General features: G+C 39.6%; 1 protein-coding gene across 4 annotated transcripts in view; it reads right to left on the reverse strand.

Annotated features, from left to right (window-relative positions):
• The window catches only part of nbas.L (NBAS subunit of NRZ tethering complex L homeolog), a 457,628-nt gene that overhangs the window by 182,953 nt on the left and 247,659 nt on the right, over positions 1 to 27,016 (reverse strand). For all 4 annotated transcript variants that reach the window (XM_041563562.1, XM_041563561.1, XM_041563560.1 and 1 more), the window contains 2 exons: positions 26,347 to 26,423; positions 25,112 to 25,249 (listed from right to left, as the gene is read on the reverse strand). In XM_041563562.1, the coding sequence (XP_041419496.1) occupies positions 25,112 to 25,249; positions 26,347 to 26,423 (215 nt within the window). The remainder of the gene's footprint in view (positions 1 to 25,111; positions 25,250 to 26,346; positions 26,424 to 27,016) is intronic.

The following is a 27,016-nucleotide window of genomic DNA, read 5'->3' on the forward strand; positions in this document are numbered from 1 at the left end:
ACCTTTTATTTCCTTTCTGACACTTCTGCCACATTTTATTTCCTTTCTGTCACCTTTAATCTCCTTTCTGCAACCTTTTATTTCCTTTCTGCCGCCTTTTCTTCCCTTTCTGACTCCTTTTATTTCCTTTTTGTCACTTCTGCCATCTTGTATTTCCTTTCTGTCACCTTTTATCTCCTTTCTGTCACCTTTTATCTCCTTTCTGCCACCTTTTACTTCCTTTCTGCCGTCTTTTATTTCCTTTCTGCCACCTTAGTCGTGTCCTCTGTGTATTCACAACAGCACCTATGACACTGGCTGTTGAAGAATGTTGAACAGCAATCATAGGCCCCTAACTTTGCTCATAGTCTGTACAGAAGGAAACACAAAACTAGGAGGATGGCACATGTTTCTCTATGGATTGACCACATGAAAATGTAAAGATAAAAGAACTCAATCAGTAGCACCATAAAATACAGATAGTACTTGCTATTGATGCTGATGCAAAGCTGCTTCCTCCATTAAATGTGCATCTGGCCTATGGAGCAAAGAGAATAGAATGGGGGCGCTGAACAGGTATTTGATGAACCTTTCCTTGCATAGCTCGCATGTCATGTAAGAAATAGTTTTGCCATTGCGATACCCACATCCTGCCAATTTGCTGTAAGCAGAGGGTGGAAAGAAGAACTTTTGAGCAAAAAAAGATTGTGTTTTGCACTTTGAACTGTAGATTCCACAGCGCATTGCACTTACAGCGTCAGATATGAAAACATGAAGAGTTATCTGTTATTTTGCAGAATAAGTAAACCATGTGATAACTTTTTAAATGAAAAAAATCAAAAACTTATGTTTCAAGAGGGTTTAGGTAACAGTCTCCCCTAATACGTGCAATGGCACATGCGGTGGCTTAATCTATAATAATTATTATTCAAGTACAATTTAGTATTCCATAATATTCCACTGTCCAATGGAAACCATTTGTTGGCAAGAACGGGCACTTTAGAATTGGTGCAAGCAGTTTCCTGATGTTCTTCTGGTTAGCAAAAAAAATAGAAACCTTTCTCAAATCTTTCCTAAGCAGAAGAAAATCAGAACAGTCTCTTTCTTTCTCCTGACAACTTCCTTGACTACTTGGTGGTGAGACTGTCAGAAAATGACCAGCAGGTGGCGATGTTGTAACAAAATTCATTCATATTAACAGTACATGTATCCCTTAATATCTTGGAATAAAAAATAAATAATGAATGTACATTGCAAAAGTTCTTAAGACAATTTAACATTCACTTATTTTTAAGGTTTACTTATCCTTTAATTAGAATTTTATCACTGTGCTTCAAGACTTTAGTGGCCTATTTACTAACATTCAGATTATTTTTCACAAATTGTATTTTATTCTATAAAAAGTTGTCTTTTCTTTTTTTGGATTCATGATGTGTAAAAACCGCATTGCCAAGTAAAAGCAGTTGAGGTCCTGAAGAAGTCAATGGGAGCTGCACTAATCTTATTGGGCTTTTTTTTTTAGCCATTCAGACTTTTAGAGGTTTTCAGATTTTTTCCGCTAGTAATTGACTGAAATATTTGAATTTTTAGAGGTTTTCGGAGTTGCATTCAGATCGTTTAGCTTTTTTTTCTTTTAGTATTTTTTATATTTGGATTATTTAATAAATCACATGGCAGTTGAGGTGTTAGAGAAAATGAGTTTATTTGTGGTTTCAAAAAGCTCTAGTACCTGCTGACCCTTTAATAAATGAGCCTCCCAATGGTGCGTTTTGACCAGGCCCGGATTTCTGGCGAGGCCACAAAGGGTTGCCACCTTTTAGTTCTGGCTCTACCGGCCGGTGATTTAGAGGGTGAGGGCGGGCCATAGAGGGGCAGGGTTGTGATGTTTTAGGGGCGGGGCTGTGACTGTCAGGGGCGGAGTCACAAAGTTTCAATGCCGGTTTGGTCAGGAAGGGACTGCAGCGCTTGGATTAGGTGAGTAGGGGAGCTGAGAGGGGCGGAACAATAGGGATTACAAATTTACTGGCTAATACATTGACGGTAAATTTGTAAAACCAGCCCCGACCTTGGCTGGTATTTTACTTACTTTCAGGGGAGCACTGGGGACAATCAACATTCCCACCCACGAAATCCAGCCCTGATTTTGACTGGCCTGGTTCTCTCAAGGAAAACCTGAGTGGTTGTAATATCCTTTGTTGCCAGCAGTTGTTTTGTTTTTAAATTTAAGAGACAAACAAAATAAATCTAAAAAGTGCTTATTATTTCAGCTATTGTGCTAAAAAAAAGCTGCAGACACAACTCAGATATAACCACCTAACATTTCTCTCCTCAAATGACTCAGAGTACGAGACTGGAGCAGACGCCACCCCGTTACAGTACAATTCCGCGACTAATAACATGTTCCAAGAAAGTGTAATTATGGCAGATACAGTACTTATCTCCTCGGCCTGACATTAGCGATTGGTTAAGGCTTAGGTGCTAAATGACAGTCTGCCACTGCAACAAACACTGGGTAAACTGAAGCTCTTGTTATTAAAAGTTTATGTCACAGCAAATTTTTGCAGTTTTCATCAGCAGGAAATTGTATGGTGTATTCATCCCAACATACAAGGTTACAATAACATCATTGCACTTCACTCACATTAATAACAGTGTTTGTGACTTTCAGTGGGGACGTGTGTTAACACTCTAAAGGCACATAACTTGGTTGGCTTGTCTGTTCTATGAACCAAGAATATATATACATATATATATACATATATATATATATAGAAATCCAATAGTTTACACGCACACCGATGTTAATATAAATGTTACTTTATTAGGAAGTCATTAATTATGTTGCATCAACGTTTCGGTTCGGAATCTAGAACCTTTCTCAAGATGCTTTTCCCTCATTATTTATATTGCTTCCAATAAAGATTCATTATTAGTGATGGGCGAATAAATTTGGCAGGCGCAAATTCGTGGCAGATACATTCTGGCGCATCAGAATAGTTGCACGCATAAAAATTGTTGTGCGTCAAAATTATTCAGACGCCCGTATATTTTATACGCGCCCATTGACTTCGATGCGTTTTGTGAGTTTTTTTGCGACTAATTTGCCCAGCACTATTCATTATACGTATCTAAGTTGGGATCAAGTACAAGGTACTGTTTTAATATTACACAGAAAAAGGAAATCTTTGGGTTATTTGCAGTGGTGAAACTGCCCCCCTGCTGAAAATAAATTTGGAGGGGCCCGGGAGGGGGGATTTTAATATTATAGAGGGACAGCATTTTTCCGGCCTACGTGGCGGAGGGCCGATAATGGAATACAGTGTTAACCACTTCCTGTTGTTCAACCACACCCAATTTAAACCACACCCACGTTAAACCACACCCACGTTAAACCACACCCATGTTACCACAAGAACTTTTAAGACCATGTCCACATTAATGGTGGCAGCACACCATAAAAACAAATGGTTGGTGCTCACTGCAGGGAAATCCTTAATCACTCATATGTGAAAAATCATATTAAAACATTCCCTTAAATCCATATGCCTCCTCCTCCTCTGTGGATAACACAACTACCCCCAGCACATGATTAAACACCTTAGGGGCCCCTAACAATAATTTCCAAATGCTAATAGTCCCACAGAACAAACCCTATTAGGCCCACCAGCGACTGTGGTGTCTGCTTCTTCTATAGTTACGCCACTAATTATTTAGATAAAATTTAAGTCTATGGGAGAAGGCCTTTCCATAAGTCTGAGATTTCTGGATAGTGTTTCCAGATAATGGATACCTATACTATCTGGTTTTGCCCGTGGCTTGCCTTATTTCTTTCAGCCCTTTTAGGTCCTCATGATGGTTGTCCTGCCTGGTTTGTGCTGACTACAGGGGTCATTATGAATAACCACAGACATAATGCAAAAAAGTGTCATTATGGCAAGAAACCGTGTCATTATTGTCTGCACTATGAGACCTGTAGCCATTGCTGCTCCTGAATGACATGCAAGATAGGGGACTGGTAGGGGGTAGAAGTTGGGGTGACCATGTGCCTTCCCATAACCTCTTATGAATACAACACTGACAAATGCAGTCTTCTAAAGATGGATGGTGCTCCATACCTGTGGCCAGTGATGGGACAGGGGAAAAAGTGCAAACAGCATGGCAGCTTGTACTGGTTTTTTTTATATTATATTATCCTCTGCACCAATAAATTACCCCTTCCATATAATCTAACTTCCAATATTAGTGTATATTCGGCACCCTTGTGTGGCTACATGGCAAAAATGCTGAAGACTTGAGCCCTGGAATGGACTACCAGTGTTCCCTCAGGGTTTGGTATACCTTATGTGGTATGTATTTACTTTGTGCCAAACGTATAACAAATAGTGGGAGCTGCATTGCAGAATTGGGATACAACTGGGAGGAAAGGAACAGCAATTTGCAGAGAAACTGGGGCTACTTGGCACTATGCAGAGCAAACTGGCTCCATAAGAAATGCAACTGGGCACTTTGGAGTGTAATTTGGCTGCCAGGCCCTGAGCAATGTAAATGCATATACAACAGAAACACAATGAAATTGGATGGGAAATAACTCCCGGGAATGGTCTCTTAGGCTCTGAAAGCGGCTGTCCCACAAACCATTTCAAATGTAATTTTCTTCCTGGAAAAAGCTTCAGTTTAGGTAATAAATGCCCCCAAATGCTCAGGTAGAAACGCTGACTGTTTAATTCACTTGTGCACAAATGATATGAAATATAGAAGCTGTCTATCAGGCTAGAGGGCTATATGCCTTATAGGGAATCATGTGGCTTGAAGCTGCATATTACACATAAATTAATAAAGCATCCTGCTAATTTGTGAGTCAAATACGAGTCAAAAACAAACCATCACATAATAAGCTGTCTGATAAACCCCTTATGTGTGAAAGATAGGCAAACTTTCCTACCAGGAGGGACACTACTTGAGATGTACAAACCATGCAGCAAATCAAGCAAACAAATTACGTACATAAAATCAACCAGTCACCCTCCGTGCTCCCTGAACCCACACTGTGTCCTGTTTTAGTTTATAAAATTATTATAGGTTTCTTATAAAAGTTACTAATAATCTTGTTACAATATGCACCCAAACTAGCTTGTACTAGCTCTGTGTGCATTGTGCCTGAAGGATTTATCAATCAAGAAACCAGATGAACATCTCTGTGATTTCATAAAAAACATAAGCAAAATTAAAAGTTTAAATAGAAAAGCAATGTTTATAAGAAGGAATTACCACTAGTAAATGGGGACTGGATGTTCTTGAGAGGGGCACAGTGGGTACTGCATGTAGGGGACACGTGGCAGAGGGGGGCCTAAAAATGGAAAAGCTAAATTTGGAAGTAACATACATAGTAACATAGTAAGTAAGGTAGAAAAAAAGACACATGTCCATCAAGTTCAACCTTTTAGTTTTATTTTTTAGTTTTTATCTGCCTAACTGCCTGTTGATCCAGAGAAAGGCAAAAAAAAAAACATCTGAAGCCTCTCCAATTTGCCTCAGATGGGGAAAAATTCCTTCCTGACTCCAAAATGGACCAGTTCCTGGATCAACTTGGACTATGAGCTATCTCCCATAACCCTGTATTCCCTCACTTGCTAAACACCATCCAACCCCTTCTTAAAGCTAAGTTGTGAAAAGAGAGGCAAATGAAGAAGTAGGTGGGCTTTGGGTGGATCATGGGCTGGATTTTGTCATCATTGGGAAGTGGTTGAAGAACATTAGGGGTGTGATTGTGCATGCAAGAGCATTTTGTTCATTGGGGTCCATTTTACCACCCACAGGGCCCAGGTGACCAATAGACTTATAACTGGGGCCACATCAGATGGGTCCCTGCTAACCTAGTAGTATGGAGTCCCATGGAGCCCCGAATGGGGATCCTGTGATGATTGTATGTACTATAAATACATACAGTACATATGGTTATATCTAAGAATACTATTACTTCTACTACTATTACTACTACTATTACTACTAATAATAACTCAGTTTCAGTATCTGGGTGTGTTTATCTTATTGGAGCCTCCATTACCGTTATTGTACAATATGGTTTCAGCACAGGGATGCACCAGCATTGTGTAATTACATGGAGGCTAATAAACAATTCCAAAAGCAGGGGTTGGCTTGGTCTCACTGCAGCGTACCTTCTACAGAACCCTGTGAGTGCCAGTATGCCTACCGAAAAAAAACTGAATGGCTGAAAGGGAATGGCTGTGATAACCCTGCATTTCAGCTGCTAAGTCAATCATTCTGCTGAAGGCAATCTCAAAACAAAACTACAAGCCCATCTCTGGAGGCCTTAATGCTCAACCTTCCACCATGTTATCAAGAAGCTTTAAACTCATGGCAATGTAGCCAGTCTACACAAGAAAAAGGTTGATCAAACATTGAAGAGAAAAATTGTGGTGAAAGTTTTGGTGAAAAAACCTTAATCATTTGAAGCTGAACTACAGACACAAGGTACAACAATGTTGCACCATCGTCTTGCAAAAGAAGAGTGATCCATACTATTAGTACAGATGTGTCTTTTAAAAGATGGAGAGTGGTCCAAACTCCTAGTAAAGATGTACCCAGCCCATTCTTGGCTACAAGAAGTTCTAGATTTTCTTTTGTAAAGGGTGTGCTACCAAATATTAAGTCTTGGTTATCAATACTTATCTTCAAGGTCATTTTTCAGATCTAAAAGTATATGTTAAGTACTGAATGGAATAACAAGGTTCTCTGGTGTCCATGCAGGTTGTACTAAACTCAACAATTTGGATATAACAGGCTCATCATCACTTGCTACAAGCTGATAAGAAACATTTATGGAAGTAATCACAAAGGTTCTTTACCTTTGTGAATTGTGTCAATAAATGTGTAAATCACCCCAAAAACTAGTAGTTTGGACCACTCTCCATCTTTTAAAAGACACATCTCTACTAATAGTATGGATCACTCTTCTTTTGCAAGACGATGGTGCGAGTTAACATTGTTGTACCTTGTGTCTGTGAGATGCATCGTAAAACAAGATTGGTAGAAGTCAACCAAAAACTTAAGGTTTCCAAGCTGTTTATCTCTGACTGTAATTACCCCCCTCTTCTGATGAGGGGCCCCAGAGTTCCTACATTGCTTGGATGTCCCTTCCTCTCTAACTTTGCCCCCCTCTGAGTTTGGCAGAACATTTCCAGCAAGTAAACAAAGCAACAGAGGTGAATGTGACAACAAAGCAACAAGTCCTGCCTGACGCTCGCTATTAACTGATCTTATGAATGACAACTATGTCACGGGAAATTTTGTTATCGCAGAGAGATGCATATGAAACTATTTATATGTAAATGAAATAATTTCAGAATTTAATGAGTTTCTGGCAGGTCTTTTAATTTATCCATCAAGCATCCATTATGTCCCAGTGTTTTTCTTTCCTTGCATGGCGCGCCAATTGCTGGGCTGGTCTTATTCCAGTTTTCCTTTTATCAGGGCTTCCCAGCGAGGAGAGGTTTTTTTTTTTGTTCGACAACCAATTTATTCCCTTTTCTATCACATTCATAATAACTATGGGCATTATACTCGCTAGCAGAAATCCAAGTGCATATTTATATTCAGGATCACAAATCATTCAGGAGTACTATTTAAAGTACGAGATGGAGTATTAGGCTTTTCAGAAGTATACAAATATGCTAGACAATACATTCGTGCTCAGAACCTGCACACAAGTTGTAATGAAAAAGGAAACATAGTTATTCCCATAGGATCTCATTATTGCTGGTAAGTGACAAGCCACACCGTTGATATTTAGTGTGCAATATAAAGTCATATGAAAAAGTTTGGGAACCCTTCTCATCCTGCATAATAATTTACTCCACTTTCAACAATAAAGATAACAGAGGTATGTCTTTCATTTCCCATGAACATCTGGGGTGTTTTCTGAACAAAGATTTTTAGTGATGCAGTATTCAGTTGTATGAGATTAAATCAATTATGAAAAACTGGTTGTGCAAAAATGTGGGTACCCTTGTAATTTTGCTAATTTGAATGCATGTAACTGCTCAATACTGATTACTGGCAACGCCAAATTGGTTGGATTAGCCCATTAAGCCTTGAACTTGATAGGCAGGTGTGTCCAATCATTAGAAAGGTTATTTAAGGGGGCCAATAGCAAGTTGTGGTTCTGTTTGACTCTCCTCTGAACAGTGACAGCATGGGATCCTCAAAGCAACTCTCAAAAGATCTGAAAACAAAGATTATTCAGTATCATGGTTTAGGGGAAGGCTACGAAAAGCTGTCAGTTTCAATTGTAAGAAATGGAATCAGGAAATGGAAGGCCACAGGCACAGTTGCTGTAAAACTCAGGTCTGGCAGGCCAAGCAAAATACAGTAGCGGCATATGCAGAGGATTGTGAGAATGGTTACAGACAACCCAAAGATCACCTCCAAAGACCTGCAAGAACATTTTGCTGCAGATGGTATATCTGTACATTGTTCTACAATTAATCTGTATGGCAGGGTGATGAGAAAGAAGCCCTTTCTGCACTCACACCACAAACAGAGTCACTTGTTGTATGCAAAAGCTCATTTAGACAAGCCACAGTCATTTTGGAACAAAGTTCTTTGGACTGATGAGACAAAATTCGAGTTATTTAGTCATAGCAGAAAGCGCTTTGCATGGCGGAAGAAGAACACCACATTCCAAGAAAAACACCTGCTACCTACTGTCAAATTTGGTGGAGGTTCCATCATGCTGTGGGGCTGTGTGGCTAGTTCAGGGACTGGAGCCCTTGTTAAAGTCGAGGGTCGGATGAATTCAACCCAATATCAACAAATTCTTCAGGATAATGTTCAAGCATCAGTCACACAGTTGAAATGTGAAGACAATGACCCTAAACACACTTCGAAATCTACAAAGGCATTTACGCAGAGGGAGAAGTACACTATTCTGGAATGGCCGTCACTGTCCCCTGACTTGAATATCATCGGATGAAATAATCTATGGGATGATTTGAAGCAGACTGTCCATGCTCGGCAGCCATTAAATTTAACTGAACTGGAGAGATTTTGTATGGACGAATGGTCAAAAATATCGTCATACAGAATCCAGACACTCATCAAAGGCTATAGGAGACGTCTATTTGGGGCTTTCAAGCTGGAGCAGCACGAAATGGAACAATAACCATTTCTATTTTTACCTATATTGACCCTGAGCTGTAAATTTCGAGGTACATGACTGGCTGTGTTGGTAAATACATTCAGTGGATGCTGTCTGCTTATATGTTTATAACACTCCTTTTCATTTTAACCTGCTTCCATACAAGTTATTGGATAAGGGTTTCTAAGCTCTTTATATGGTCCTGTTATCCAGAATGCTCGAGACCTGGGGTTTTCCAGATAACAGATCTATCTGTAATTTGGATCTTCAAACCTTAAGTCTACTAGAAAATCATGTAAACATTAAATAAACCCAATAGGATGGTTTTGCCTCCAATAAGGATTAATTATATCTTAGTTGGGATCAAGTACAAGGTAGTTTTATTATTACAGAGAAAAAGGAAATCATTTTTAGAAATTTGGATTATTTGGATAACAGCGTCTATGAGAGATGGCAGGAGTTTTGGATAACGGGTTTCCAGATAACAGATCCTCTATCTGTATTCATATAGGGCTGGATTAAAGGAGAAGGAATGGTAGAATCATTGGGGGGTGCCAAGTTGTTAGGCTCTCCACTAGGGATTTTAGATCTTACATTTAAGTAAATGTAAGCGCCCTATCATGATATTTTTCCTGTGTGCCAGAAATTCTGTACTACAAATGCACTGGCTCAAGACATTGCAAGGGATGCTGGGAACCAAAATGGTTGTGTGGTGTTCAGAAGAAAAGTACCCTGGGCTGGTGCATTTTTTGAAAATGACTAATAGCCCTGGATCAGAGTCAGCAACTACAGTATATTCACTCGGCACCCCTTGATGATGCTACCTTTTCTTGTCCTGTACAGCAGAGGGGGTATTTCCTCTGGGCCCCAAAAACTGGAATGCTCTTTGGGGGAAACCTTTTGATAAAAGCTCAAATATATGACATTAACAGCTAGAATTTCTCAGTATATTCATCAGGAACGTCAGACCAGAGGCAGTCTTGCTGGAACTGAAGTAGAATCCAACAAAAATCTAGGACCCCAACATTAGTGTAAGATCAAGGCCCATTAATCTTTTTAACACAAGCTCAAGATTCATGATTAGAGACAGAGCTGCACAGTTTGGGATTACAGGCAATGTAAAAATTTAAAATGCAAGCCAGATTTTTGCATTTACTCTACATTTGTGATTATAGAAGCTCATATTCTTTGTGGCAGAAATTAGGAAGGAAGAAATACTGGTGGCATTTGCAGACACCCAATACATTATCTTTAATGAGCTGCATAATTACTTGCAAAGAAGAGAAACATCAATGTTTGGCATTCCGCCTGCCTCTCCTGTAAAATGATCCACAGAAATCCTGTATATACAATATACTGAGAATTCCTATTATCTCTCGCTTTGCTGATAAAGCATTGCTTCTAATGTTGGCGTTGTGTGTGTTTGCTTAACTTGGTATTGTGAGCTGGCCAAGGCATTTCTCCCTTTATTTGCTCAAAGATTATAGGCTTCTTTTTTTGAATGCAAAATGGCAAAAAGTACAATTTTGGACACAGATCGCCATGTTTTTTTACCCATGATGCAGGATTCTTTTTTCCTACAATTCCAGGGTCATTGCAGCCAAGCAAATGCATTTCCCCCCTACCTCAGCTAGTCCTGAAGCAAAGTATACTTTTTGCCACCGATTGCCAAGTTTTTCCCCCACAATTCAGCCTTTTCCCTACAATTCCAGGGTCATTGTGGGCCAGAACTGAGTTGCCCCTGCCATAGTCTCAATGCATAAAAATGAATGCAATTGGAGTTGCGTGTCTTGATGAAATGGATAAAGTGGGGACTGCATTGGTTCAAGTGCTTGGTGTTATAGTGACATTATCATGCAATCCACTGGCCACAAGTCTGTTGCGTCCAGGGCTGCCATCAGAAATCACGGGTTCCTAAACAACAAAATGTTTTGGGCCCCCTGGTCCCTGTCCACCCCCCAAGCCCTATCCCAGATCGGGGCTTCAGCTTTGGCTCCTTTTGCGGCTTCGGAACTTCAACTTTGGATATTTTCACGGCTTTGGGACTTTAACTTCGGATCTTTTCACGGCTTTGGGTATGTTTGTGGATTCGGGTCTTTGGCGCTTCAGGTCTTTCGATCTTTTCAAGGGGGGCCCAGCTAATTCAAAAATTACAGCACAACTGGACCCCTTTTAGCCCCGGTAGAAATGTACCCCCCCTGATTGCGTCTATTCATGAAGGTTATAGAACACACTCTGCTTGAAGGTGGTAATAGAGCCAGGGTTCCACCATTAGGTGCTCTTGTGAATAATTCTGAAGAAAAAGCAGGACAAACACACTGGTACCAAAAGGGCTAGGAGCATCCTTGGGAGAAAGCTGCAGTTGTGTTCATAGATGAGCTCTCAAGTATTCTGCCACAAAAACTACACAAGGTCACAAGTCAAAGACCCTGGATTGAATCACCTCATCAAACTGATCTTGTACAAGTTACATCATCTCCATGAATTCCTGAAAGCAAACAAGTCCAGCAAACAGGAAGTTGCACTTGCGATAATATGATAAGCAGTGTGAAGTTACGCTAGCGATGACTAATTAGCATACGGCGTGCAGTTAAAGTACAATGGATGTGTATGCTGTAGCAAATACATTACACTACACAAGGCCAGGGAAACGTAATAAAATTAAATAGAGGTCTTATATTGCCCTACACGTGTCCACTGTATATTTTAGGTGCCAAATGTAAGGGGGAAGGAGGGTACCCCAAAAAAATTCGATCTTGTTCAGCCTATCACCCAATAAAAAGTAAAAAAACGCCAGCGTTTTTTGGGACTTTTCAACTATTTTTGAAGAAACTCCTATCTACTCCATTGCACTTCGCCTGGTAAGAGGTAATGTTCAGTAAAATCCGCAAGTTAGTGAATTAGTGTAGTTACGTCCCTTCGCCATAGCGCAACTTCGCCTGGCGTTAGGGTGCGAAGTAGCGCTACAGTATGTCTACTTCGTTAGCGAATTTACACCAGAACCCATTAGTAAATCAGCAAAGTGGCAAAATAACGTCACGCTGGCGAATTTTCGCTAGCGTTAGTCACTTCCCCCTTTAGTAAAATTTGCCTCAATATAGCTATAATAACTCCATATGGATAGACTAATGAGTTTCATGCTTTTCCAGCACTTAATCATAACCTCCAAAGAGGAAATCCAAGTGTACACGCATCATCACGCCTATAAAAATATCACACCCTCCCATCACATAGAACAGATAAGTATAATACACATTTCTGTTGCATTACAAACTCTCAAACTTGACACAATTAGCAACACTGTTGGGACTAATGCCCAATAAAGGGCACAGTACACACAATCCATATTATGGATATGGGTAAGCATGAAAAGCGTTAGGCTAATCATATGGGTTAATATCGCTTTTAATGTGTTGAAATGAACATATTTGTATCTTTACAAAAGTATATATTTTGTTTGTTCCATGCATATTGTGTTCAAAGATGGCTGATTGCTATAAAATATGATAAAGAGAAAAGCATTGTATAAATATCCTCTGTTACTGACTTCACCAACATAAATCTGAGAATAAGATATATTTCCCCTTGTTTTAAAAACTTTCCTTCGCTTCAGTTCCTCTTCAAATAAAACTTTCATACAGAGCTAAATTGGGAGGCCAAAGCCATGGAGTGGAGTCAAAGCACCTCATTAACAATGGCCGGCCGCTGAGATCTAAGAAACATGAATATGTGAGAGTTAATTTCCTTCGGTGCATTTCCAGTTTTCCTCTTGCAAGATCAAATGTTAAAATAATGAAGTCTATCCGAGGAGGCTACTTGAGGTTAATAACACCGAGACACTGGATATTTCCCTTGCCAACTCGTGATTCCTGAAGATATACAGTGTCGGTGAAAATGAAATGAAATAGCTTGTGGTTCCTGATTGATTCCCTGCACATTAAACCAATATATATTTGATGCATAATTGGTAGCCGCATATTGGCTTATACTTCAAATAAGCCCACTGTACCAAAAGGACATTTTGAAAGGAACTGGGTCTACTCTGCTGCAACCACTAGTCTCCATACTAAAGGCAGGTTGACAGAAGGTTTGACTGGTATATTCTATTAATATGAATAGCTTATATTCCATGAACTTTCCTTCCTGGCACTGAATATGCCATTAAATACAATTAGGATATGCCTAAAGTGAAACATTGAGTATAAGGTGATCAGCTGTACCATCCATGGATGACCTCTAAGAATACTTTCCTACTGCGTGTGAAGGTACATATTTGACAATTTATGTATGTATATATTTGTGTAGCACCACAAGTGGTAACAAATTCCTAAACCCTAGGGCAAATACATTGCTGTGGTTTTGGGGTATGAACTTTTTCTTTACGGGTATCTTTCCCAGGCACACATTCCTATGACTTTGGAATGTCCCGGGAAATCATGAAAAGTTGGCACCATAACCAAACAAGGGGGTAGGGTCATAAGTTTTGTCTGAAGGGACCCTAATTCAACAGTAATGAAGTAGAAAGTAAGGCAAGGTGACCAAACGATTACCAGCAGAGACAGTAGGTCTTCAACTTACTCTGGTGTTATATGGCAAACTGGAAACTAACATGGGCAGCTTTAAATGAAGGTTTGGGGAGGCTAAGTATCCCCCAAACCAGTACTAATGAATTTCCTACAACAAATAGCATGGGAATATTATACATGAAGCAAGCACTTAACCCACCATGCGTTCTGGGGTTTCATATATAAAATAGGCTTTGTATTTATACTTTCATGTGTTCTGGGGTACAATGCATGAAATTGGCTCTGTATTTACAGTCCCATATGTTCTGGGGGCATTATGGAATTGGCACTGTATTTCTAATACAGGTATGAGACCTATTATCCAGAATGCTCGGGACCTGGGTCTCTGGATAATGGGTCTTTCTGTAATTTGGAGCCTCACACCTTAAGACTACTAGAAAATCATATAAACATTAAATAAACACAATGGGCTCATTCTACTTCCAATAAGGATTAAATATTACTTAGTTTGGATCAAGTACAATCTACTGTTGTATTATTATAAATAAAAAGAAAATCATTTTAAAAAATTTGGATTATTTGATTTTAATGGAGTCTATGGGAGACGGCCTTTCAGTAATTCGGTAACTTTCGGGATAACGGGTTTCCAGGTTAATGGATCCCATACCTGTACCATGTGTTCTGTAGTATTATTCATGAATTATGTATTTTAGCATGTGTTCTGGGGCATTATATTGTATAAGGAATTTGGCATAGCATTTCTACTACGTGTTCTGGGGTTTTATACTGTATATAAAATTGGCTCTGTATTTATACGTTTGTGTGTTCTGGTGCTTTATATATGGAACTGGCACTGTATTTAAGTCCAAATACGACTTTTTCTTCAAGACACCACTTACTTTTTTCAGGGTGCATCCACTCCCAAGCTGCCTCCAAGTCAGCCAAATTCCTTATCTGGCACTGTATTTACACCATCATGTGTTCTGGGGTACGATACATGAAACTGAATCTATATTTATACTATCACATGTTCTGGGGCATTATACATGGAATTGGTATTATATTTCTACCATATGTTCTGGGGGCATTATATATGGAATTGGCACTGTATATTATAATACCATGTGCTCTGTGGTATTGTAGATGATTTATTTATTCTACCATGTGTTCTGGGGCATTATACTGTATACAGAATTGGCGCTGCATTTATACTACCATGTGTTCTGTGGTATTATACTGTACATGAAACTGGCTCTGTATCATGTGTTCTGGGGCTTTACATCTGGAATTGGTACTGCATTTATACTACTGTGTGTTCTGGGATATGATACATGAAATGGGCACTAAATGTATCCGACAATGTGTTCTGGGGTTATTATACATGAAATTGCCACTGCAATTATCCTGCTATGCATTGCAGGGTATTATACATGGAAGTAGCACATTGGCACTATATTTATACTACCATTTATTCTAAAGTTATATATATATGAAATTAGCACTTTATTAAACTGCCATATGTTCTAGGAACTTATCCTGCACGTACTTTACATAAAAAGCAACTGCATTCATCCTTCCATGGAGTACTATATGTGCAATTAGGCCTTGGCTACTATGAAAGAATCTATGTAGCCTCCCCAGACACAAAAACACCCTCTGTCTATGTAAACTAAAAGTTTGCTACATCTCCAGCACATTTTGTTGCCAAATTTCAAAAGTAACGAATGGTATCTAATTAACGCCACAACACATGCGCCTCTGCAAATGGCAAAACAGACACTTTATTTTGGTGAGAAGAAAACTGAGGACTTGTATTTGTTTCTTAAGAAACTTTGCTCTTAATTATCGAGATAAATAAAAACATTTGCTATAAACACTCTCCCCCATGTATGTATTACTACATACCCGTGAAGAAGGGTGGGCACTCACAACAGAGCAGCTCTCGACTGCACCGTGAAAAGAAATACATTTTTCCTTAAAATCTTCCATTCACTATAAGACACTGGCACCACCCTAGTCTGGTTTAAAGGGAAAGTATTGTGATAATAAAATGTAATATTAGCTTAGTCAGAAACATTCTGAATATAATCAATTGGAAATTCTGTACAGTTTCTAAAATAATTTACCCTTCACTGTCCTCCTCTCTGCAATCTCCTTTCATTCAGGAGTCAGAGCCAGATTTTGATTGATGCTTTGATGTTGTTGTTTTTTGTTGACACATTTTTTTCTAGACCTGTGATGCCCAACCAGTGGTTTGTGAGCAAAATGTTGCTCACCAACCCGTTGGATGTTGCTCCCAGTGGCCTCAAAGAGGCTTCATATTTTTGAATTCCTGGCTTGCAGTCAAGCTTTAACAACCATGTGTATTGCCAAACAGAACCATCTATATGCGCCAGTCCACAAAGAGGCTACCAATAGCCAATTATAGCTCTTGTTTATATAAAATATATCTGGAACGGTCTAAATCCTAAAACGGACGAATGGCTAGTGTCAGAGGGTTGATAGTTGTCACCCCCGCCCTCTATGACGCCATAACGCTATAGGGCCCAAGGCAGGATGGACTATAAGGGCTAATGGTCTACTGTGGACAATGGTCACTCATATAGTTTATACTAGGCCATACAAATAAATTATCTCCACTCTGTTACTTAGAAGAGTGTCAGCATAGTGTCAGCATGTCTCTTATGCCCTTTTGCAGAGGTGTTGCTCAATAGCTGTCTGTACCACAATGGCTATGTTTAGCCAACAGATGTTTACGAGGCTGTGGACAGTTGGAACCAGAAACTCTTATGTTGCAAAACTGCACATCTTACAGGAATGTATAAATGTATTTGCCAGTAAGTCTCCTCGCCAGACCATGTATGGTATTTCCGTGTACCCCTTGTCATAATTACTGTAAATGCCTCCTGAAAGCTATAGAACGCCTGGACCAAGAGGTGGGTCTTTGGTAAGTCCTTGGCTGACATTCTGTGTGTTACTCCAACAGCTTACCCAGACAAAACTGTTATGTTGTATTATGTATGAATAAATTGCCTGACTATTACTAAAGGTTTTCCTTTACTGAGTTTTGTCTTACACGAGGTCAAAATGGTACTACTAAAAATACCATCACTCTCCAGTTTTTTTTATATTTGAATGTGGCTCACAAGTAAAAATAACTGACTCTGACACAATACGTGCATGTAGAAAGACAGACTGTTGAGACGGGGCTAGTTGTGAAACTGTGTCTTAAAGGGATACTGTCATGGGAAAAAAAATTTTTTTTCAAAATGAATCAGTTAATAGTGCTGCTCCAGCAGAATTCTGCACTGAAATCCATTTCTCAAAAGAGCAAACAGATTTTTTTACATTCAATTTTGAAATCTGACATGGGGCTAGACATATTGTCAATTTCCCAGCTGCCCCAAGTCATGTGATTTGTGCTCTGATAAACTTCAATCACTTGAAACTACGACAATAGGATAAAGTGAGAGATAGATGCCAATAAACAATAATACAATTATGAATTTGAATGAATTACATGTTTATTCATTCATATTGAATGTATTTGAACTATATGGGCAAGGGGTTAAGTCCAATTTGGATGCGCATACAAACTTCAATCACTCTTTACTGCTGTACTGCAAGTTGGAGTGATATCACCCCCTCCCTCCCCCCCCCCCCCAGCAGCCAAACAAAAGAACAATGGGAAGGTAACCAGATAGCAGCTCCCTAACACAAGATAACAGCTGCCTGGTAGATCTAAGAACAACACTCAATAGTAAAAACCCATGTCCCAATGAGACACATTAAGTTACATTGAGAAGGAAAAACAGAAGCCTGCCAGAAAGCATTTCTCTCCTAAAGTGCAGGCACAAGTCACATGACTGGGGGCAGCTGGGAAATTGACAATATGTCTAGCCCAATGTCAGATTTCAAAATTGAATATAAAAAAATCTGTTTGCTCTTTTGAGAAATGGATTTCAGTGCAGAATTCTGCTGGAGCAGCACTATTAACTGATGCGTTCTGAAAAAAAACATGTTTTCCGATGACAGGATCCCTTTAATTTGAACAAAGGACCTACAAGTTACTACAAGTGCTGACTGCAATAACTCTGCTCTACATGAGCAAACAGCTAGGTTCCTAGTTTAATGCCTTGTTATCAGTAAATTAAGTCATAGTCACTGGAATAAAATGTCATTCATTTTGAAGGTTGCATTTATTCCACTGTGTAAAACACCTCTTTATTCCTATGGACCAGGTAAGCAGATGGGCATTTAGAGACTTGCAGCTGCAGATATAGAGAGTGATATTCCGAAACTATTTGCAATTGGTTTTAATATTTTATCATTTAGCTTTTTATTCAGCAGCTCTCCAGTTTGCAATCTGGTTAGAACTGATTTGAATAAGAGACAGGAATATGAATAGGAAAGGCCTGAATAGAAAGATGAGTAATAAAAAGTACCAATAAGAATACACCTATTACCTATTTATTTGTGTTTTTAGATGGGGGTCAGTGACCCCATTTGAAAGCTGGAAAGAGTCAGAAGAAGAATAATTCAAAAACTATAAAAAAAAATAATAATAATGAAGACCGGTTAAAAAGTTGCTTAGAATTGGCCATTCTACAACATATGAAAAGTTAACTGAAATCTGAAGTACCCCTTTAACTCGGGAGATCCCTAGATCTACTGGCACCCAGCGTCAGGGTTCCCACAGTGATCTGCATCAATTGAAGTAATGAACTAAAGTGTATCTCAAGTATTGTGTTTAAATGGAAAGCACCGGAAATTATAACATTTCAATAGGGTCAGACTGGAGCACGATGAGTCTAACATTCCGGGGCCCCCTCATGCATGTGTGAATGGCGGCATGCGCCACGCAAACACCAGGATGCGCCACGCAAACGCCAGGATGCGCCAAGCATACGTGAATGCCGGCGCAAGCCTTTCCTGGACATTTTTGTTTCGGGGCTCAGCAGCTTAGGGTCTGGGCCGGCACGGTCGATGAGGGCCTGGCCACCGTGTTTTTTCCCGGTGTCCCGCTGGCCCAGTCCGACGCTGCATTTAAACACTGAAGGATTTCAGCACAAGTGTGTGCAATTCAAGTCAAAAATCATGTGCAATTTCTTGTGTACTTTAAAACATGGAAAAAGCACCACATTCTTGGTAAAAATTAATAAAAATGGTGACTTGAACCTAAAATTGCACTTTGCACACTGCAATTGTAATGAGCCCTTATGTGTGACATATGCTCAGATACAGGGTAACTATTAATTAGCAAGCGAGAGCTAACGATAAGGCATCTGCTCCTGAAAATGAAGAACTGTCAGCCATTATGCCTTCAATTTAAGTCTTACAATCATCAAACATTTTTAAAGGGGATATAAAACCTCAAACAAATGAAGTTCTTTGTGCTCAAGCAGTTTTCCTAAGCGCTACACAAATTAACTTTCATACCTTATTTTTGTGTCTGCTTCAACGTGACTCTCTCCCCGTGCCGCCTCTGATAAAAATCCAAATGAAACAAAGTAATCAATAGACCAAAAAGGCATCAACTCGCAAAGCGAAGCACCTCGGCAGAGGAGAGCTGTCAATCGTGACTGAATTAAATGGACCGAAGGATCAATACTGTCCTGATCACTCAATTAAGACACAATTACAACACAGACGTCTGTCAGCCACTTGACAGGTAACAAATGACAGCAGGGCTAAGGAGATACTGTAGGAGTCTGTTCCGGCAGGATCCCCACTGCAGAGAATGTTCTTTATTCCCTACATACAAATACGCTTCTTTTATATGTTTGTTGTGTATAATTGTATCCCAATATGTGGCAAAATAATCACCTACCTATGGCAGATGTTTCACATACAACCTACACATCAGTTGGGGCTAACCTATGACTAAGGGATAACTCCCGAAACGCGTTTTTTCCAGCAGGATTTCCAATAAACCCTCTTCTTTCAGAAGTGCCGTCTGCCGTTGAATGTCTTGTCGTATATACAGTGGGGTCACTGTCTGACTGTGCACCTGATCGGAGGGGAGAGCGGTGAGCTAGTGCGGTCCTTCCTTTTGCTTCTCTAAATTATTTTATGCACAACAATTTTTTACATACGCAACAATTTTTGTCGCTCCATATGCATTAGTCAATGGGCGTTTTTTTTTTTCTTATGGCCATTTTTTCTCTGTGAATTTTTCCGAGGAAAATTTTTGCCACATTTTCGAGAGAAAAATTGCACATGGCGAAATGTGGAATATCACAGCGAATCCATGGCTGCCAGAAAAAAATATCTCATCACTAGGGCTGATCTAATGGAAATACAGAATATATATTATAACGGTAAGGGAACTGTTATCCAGAATGCTCAGGACCTGCATTTTTCTGAATAATGGATCTTCCCGTAATTTGGATCTTCATACCTTAAGTCTACTAGAACATCATGTAAAAATTAAATAAACCCAGTAGGCGGGATTTACTTGCAATAAGGATTAATTAGATCTTAGTTGGGATCAAGTACAAGTTATTGTTTTATTATTACAGAGAAAAAGGAAATTGTTTTTTAAAATTTGGATGTAGGATACCTCAGTGAGTAGGATACCATGCAGTTTTTGTACTGTTTGAGCGTAGGTAAGTTCACATACGGGTAGGGGTGTAGGCTGGCGGGTTGGGTCTCAGAGTAGGCTTTCTAAATGACAATCTGCATTGACCAACATATTGCATAAGCATTTTGGCTTCCATCAAGCTCTCGATATTCCTTTTCATGACCTGCTGTTTCTATTGTTAGACCTTTAGAGTGTGGAAACTTTGCCAAAATAAAAACTTCCTCTGGTTTTTGAGCACAGTCCAACCATCTATACGCAGTTTGGTTTTGGGGCTGACTAAAGGCCCCCATGCATGGGCCGATAAAAGCCCGTGTGTGGGGCCATCTGATGGGCATCGATATCTGGTGGAAAGTCGGGCAGATTTCGATCAGGCAGGGTAAAAAATCCCGTCAGATCGCAGCTGCATCTGTTCATTGATGCGGTCCTGTGATCCGAACGACTGTATAGCCTCCATTCTGATCCGATCGTTGGGCTCTAGGGCCCAATATTGCCCACCTCAATGCGTGTATATTGGGGAGAGATCCATTCATTTGGTGACATCACCAAACGAGCGGATCCTCCTGTGTATGGCCACCTTAATAGGGACAGCAGTAGCTCTTAGCAAAAGCTCAATAGTATTGGGTCACTAACCCCAGCAATCAGCAAGGGGTCTGCAGAGGGTATTTTACATTGAGCATTCAGACAAAAAAACATACTGACCCTTTAAAGGGGTTGTTTGCCTTTGAGTTATTGTTTAATAAGATGTAGAGAGTGATATTCAGAGACAATTGTTGTCCGTTTTAATATTTCCGAGTTATTTAGCATTTTATTCAGCAGCTCTCCAGTTTGCAATTTCAGCAGTCTGTTTGCTAGTGTCCAAATTACCCTAGCAACCATGCATTGATCGCCCGATCGCTATCTGAAGAGGAGCGCAAGCAGAGATTCGGTAACAACAATCGGACCCAAATCCAATAAGAAGTCCTTAAATGTTTGTTCTTAAAACACGCCATTTTTAATTCTGTGCCTTTAAACACAAAACATGTAGAGGCATCAGTCTGATGCATTAACAACGGCAGCTCAGTGCCCTGCATCGTCCGTCTGGATTTCTTTCTTAGCCAAAAGCTGTAATTTAACAAAAAGCAATTTCTACTTAATTCTTTAAATTTCTTGCTGTTCAAGGCTCTGCCTAAAATATGCGAGCTGCTTTGTTCCCTGCTGCTTTGTACGTTCTCGGTTGGGGTTTGGGTTTTTTTTTTTGTTCTTTCAAGAACTTTCTGCAAACACACTATAAATAATATCACATTGGTCACATCATGAAACCACAATCTCAATAAACACAGCAGTCCGTCCGCAATCGGGGTTTCATCATTTGTTCACCAGGAGGCAAGTGAAATGACACCAAGTCGTAAAGCAATTGGAATAAAGAAATAAATAAGGCACATTAGCCTTGCAGAATCCCTCCGGAATACAGCTTTATTAGCATTTACACATATCTTTTTATTAACGTGCATTAAGAGGTGCCTCTGCGCTTGCCGTGATTAGCTGACAATTCGGTTTGGGAAGGATTCATTTGCTGACAATAACAAATGCGGAAGAAATTCCTTCATGAATAATCATGTCGAGTCGGAGATTTTCATTTTGCCCTATAATTGCGTGCCGCGGATTGCACAAGGGGCTAAACAATTGGATTAGCGAGTCATGAATGAGGCTGTTTGAAATGAAAATTTAAATTATGTTTTATAATTAAATTTCTGTATTCTGCATTTAGACTCTAGTTCCTGTATTTATCCCCACTAGTACCTTTCCTAATGAATCCCGCATTAATGGCAGGATTTAGCTATAGAGAATAGGGGGGCTGTGTTTCTCATTATTTCTTAATGTTAACAGTGAAGCCTGCCATAACTCTGTATGTACTTAGCATGTACAAAGCATACTGTATCCTTGCAGTCTCTAAAGCTGTCCTCAGCTGAAGCAACAACATTATTGTGTAAGAGATTAAATAGATAGATATAGATGATAGACAGACAGACAGACAGACAGACAGACAGACAGATATAGATGATAGATAGATAGATAGATAGATAGATAGATAGATAGATAGATAGATAGATAGATAGATAGATAGATAGATAGATAGATAGATGATAGATAGATGATAGATAGATGATAGATAGATGATAGATAGATGATAGATAGATAGATAGATAGATAGATAGATAGATAGATAGATAGATAGATAGATAGATATAGATGATAGATAGATAGATAGATAGATATAGATGATAGATAGATAGATAGATAGATAGATAGATAGATAGATAGATAGATAGATAGATAGATAGATAGATAGATAGATAGATAGAGATGATAGATAGATAGATAGATAGATAGATAGATAGATAGATAGATAGATAGATAGATAGATAGATAGATAGATAGATAGATAGAAGATAGATAGATAGATAGATAGATAGATAGATAGATAGATAGATAGATAGATGATAGATAGATGATAGATAGATGATAGATAGATGATAGATAGATAGATAGATAGATAGATAGATAGATAGATAGATAGATAGATAGATAGATAGATAGATAGATAGATAGATAGATAGATAGATAGATAGATAGATAGATAGATAGATAGATAGATAGAGATGATAGATAGATAGATAGATAGATAGATAGATAGATAGATAGATAGATAGATAGATAGATAGATAGATAGATAGATAGACGATAGATGATAGATAGATAGATAGATAGATAGATAGATAGATAGATAGATAGATGATAAAGACCGATAGATAGATATATGATAGATAGATAATAGATAGATACTAGATAGATAGATGATAGATAGATGATAGATAGATGATAGAGACCGATAAATAGATATATGAGATAGATAGATAATATATAGATACTAGATAGATAGATAGATAGAGAGAGAGAGAGAGAGAGAGAGAGAGAGAGAGACAGACAGACAGACAGACAGACAGACAGACAGACAGACAGACACAGATAGATAGATAGATAGATAGATAGATAGATAGAGATGATAAATAGATATAGATAGATATATAGATAGATAGATAGATAGAGACCGATAGATAGATGATAGATAGTTGTGTGATAAAGAGAAACAGAGAGAGAGATGAGATACTGGAGAGAGAGAGAGAGAGAGAGAGAGAGAGAGAGAGAGAGAGAGAGAGAGAGAATATATATTTTAGGATTCATTATCCCAAAACCTGTTATCCAGAAAGCTCTGAAAGGCCATCTCCCATAAGATCCATATTCCATTTAGAGGCGCAGGTGTGAAATTCAAAAAGTATTTAAGCCCATTTCAGTCAACAGTACATTGCCCGTGATAGAACTTGTTCTAAGTGGTTTTCCTGAGCTTTATGTGTTTGTCTTGGAAATTCTGATCTGATTAACTGTGTTTGACTCCTGCCTGTTCCCTGACTATTCTGCATTCTGTATCCTGACCCTTGCCTGCCTACGACAACTCTCCTGCTTAACCCCTTGATTGACTACACGGTTTTGACCCTTGCCTGCCTGACGATTCTGATATCCGCCTGCCTCGACCCAGCCTGTCTGACCATCCACTTGCCTAATCCTCTTGTACCGTGACCTTCGGCCCAAAAGACTCTGCTTCCAGCCATGCCCCTTTGCCAGCCAGAACATCTCGCCTTGTAGCCCTCGTTAAGTCCAGGTGGCACCCAAGTAAGCTGAGGGCTCCTCCCGAAGCCCAACGGTGGTCACACTACTGGTGAAGCCGAGCCGAGACCAGGGTGCTTAGCACTTCTTCTGGTATTGGGTGCCGGCCGTGACAGTTTGCTCCTCCATCCATCTCCCCCTCCCTTTTCCTCCCTCCTTCCTGCTGTAATCTGAGCCCAGAGCTATGAGTGAGCAGGGAGAGACTCGGGCAGGAAGTGATGTCACACCAAGCTAATACTGCAGCTGCTATCCTAAACCAACAGAGAGAGCTTCTAGAGCTGTTTAGTCAGGTGTGATAAAGCATTCTGCAGAATAAATATAATGTTCTAGCTTGCACTATTGTGGCTAATCTATTGGCAATAAACTAATTTGGTAGTTTTCTTTCACCTTTAACTGTAGTTGATGAAAATATCTTACACTCTCCTGTTTCTCACCCTTACATCAAACTAATGCCGTGATTGACATGGAGTGACCTACTACCCTGAAGTGATGTGTGGGTCAAGAATAACTCAACCAGCACCCGTCCCTAGCCCACCAGGAGCAGATTAGGAGTGTACTTCCCCAGTCTGACCTGCACCGAACCCTAACCCGCAACGATTGGCCAAATTTCAACCTAAACCCACCCAAACCAGTGGTCAAGCCCCGGGTCACTGTGGGTTTCTAGTCAACCCACACATCACTACTACTACCAATCAACATGCCTGAATTTTAGGATGTATTATCCACTATGGATGTGACAGTTGCACCTGTATGGACATTACATTGCTTAATGTTGCACCCCTAGCGAGCTAGCTGCAAAGATGCAAATTATTGGGTAAAATGATTATATGCAAACAGTTTGATCTATTTGGGGATTTACTGAACAACGGCAATGCCTGATGTACCTTTGTACAAAGTCTACAGTGAAGAATACAAACATGAGGCCTCCAAAGTGTTAACCTGATGGAAGTTATCAACATGGATGGAGTTCAGTGCTAATCTTCTACTGCAGAAAAGATACGGGAAACATTACACTGCTGCAATAAACAGGAGACAATATGGCAGCCCATTAGCCAGCGTGATAGCAATCAGCTTTTTAATTAGATGTAACTTATGTTGTAAGGCTTTTCAGCCGATCACCTGCATTGTGGGACAGAGAAAAATACAACCAAACTGAAAACTCACCCCGTAGAGAGGATGGCACTTGTCCTTGAAGCATGGAGCCAAATGAGAATAGATCTGCAGGCTATAGTAATAAGCCGCCAGCTGGAGAGATAAAGCTGAATGCGATTGCTTTTCAAAGCACTTGTTGGCATCAACCACCTAGGAAAGATGAGAGACGGGACTGACTTGGCTGAGGGAAACACACAAGACTTTGATTTACACCCATTGATGTTGGAGTGCCTGCCATGCACCGTGGAACAATGAGCAAGTGACTGAAGCTTGACTAATTAACACCTTTTTCCAAACCTCTTTTACCTCATTAAAACTAACCTTTTTTCCCGCAACATTATTTGAATAATTATGTTAACATTTATCCATTTCATTCAAGACGTTACTTAAATTCAAGCAATGGCGATGCATCACTACAGCAACTGCTTAGTTTGCATTTAGGGTACATTTGCCGTGTAGCTAAAGTGGCCCTGTGAGTGCCCATTGGCTCTATATACTGTCTCCCTGTTCCTTCAATTGTCTTGGAGGTGAATGGGGCTCCAGTTCGATAGCCTGGGATCTCACAACCTAATGCAGGTCTCCTAGAAAACAAGTGTTTAGCCTTCTTAGTGCCACTTTAATCTGCCATGTAAACATCGCTGTTGCTAAGGTCATAGACTGTAAACGTAGATGTATGGAACGGACCCTCTGGTCCTTGCACCATAGATTATTTGCTTCACATCATTAAAAATGGAGAAATGATTTCCACCTTCCCTTGGCATTAAATAGCTACATGGGTCTGGTTTCTAAGACCTTGACCAGAGCCAAACCAGTACTGCTCTTCCCATGCAAACCCCAAAAACAATCATGGAGTCGACCTGTATCCGCCACACCTGAAAGCAACATCACTATCAAATGTGACATCACTAACAGTGGCAAATAATCCTACAAACAAAAACCTTAAATAACTTGTCAGAAAGAAATGTTGGGTAACCCTTATGTAGAGTTAGGAGCTGACTGTCAGTTTTAGCTTCCCTGCCATTCTTACCCTGCCAAAACATTATTAGGTAGAGAATAATTCAGCCAAAAATTTAAAATGTGGCCTGTAAGACATGTCAGTAGACTCGTTAGTATGATCCATGAGCTGGACTACCTCCTGTATACATATCAGATTCATTGCCCTTTTGTGCAGGACAAATTGCAAAATTATATAACAGCTCTATAAATAATATGTGACAATAAAAGTCTATAGCATATATTTCACATACCTGCGGTAATGCCAACAAGTACGCCACCGACATGGTGATATCGTTTGGCAACGTGTCACTTGCCAACTGCAACAGGACTGGAAAGATAATAAAAAGAGAAAAGCCATAAGAAGACATGCCCTGCTATGCAACATTTAATCAATAGCATGCACAATCATTATCCAGACTTTAAATGAAGCACTCGTTGGTATAATTCATGAGCAGACCACGGACGATCAAACCGTAATGTAGCCTCACGGTAATTGTTAGGCAAAACATTTTCCGACTGCATCCAAACGCCGCGAAACAGATGCTCCGACAGATTGGAGGAAGGCATCCTACACACATCTCAGTAGCATAATCACTCGGTCATAAAATAAGATGAACTATGGGCAGAAACTTTAAGGCTGAAGAAGCCACCGACTCAACTGAGAATAATAGGAGGTGAGACAGGTCTATGCATAACACAGTGAATAGATATTAAAATTATAAAACAAAAGGAAAGGTAAATGTACTGTATCCTTTGTCTGTTCCTTATTCTAATATAATCCCATACAGAGTTGCACAGACAGAAAGCATGATAAAACTCTGCCCTAAACAGCTCACAATGTACTGGAAGAACTATTAAGACACTTACTCAAAACCTCAAGCAGATGAGCACAAGACCCATCCACAGGAAACTCGGGATTCA

Source organism: Xenopus laevis, chromosome 5L (genome assembly GCF_017654675.1).
Source record: "Xenopus laevis strain J_2021 chromosome 5L, Xenopus_laevis_v10.1, whole genome shotgun sequence".
NCBI lineage: Eukaryota > Metazoa > Chordata > Amphibia > Anura > Pipidae > Xenopus > Xenopus laevis.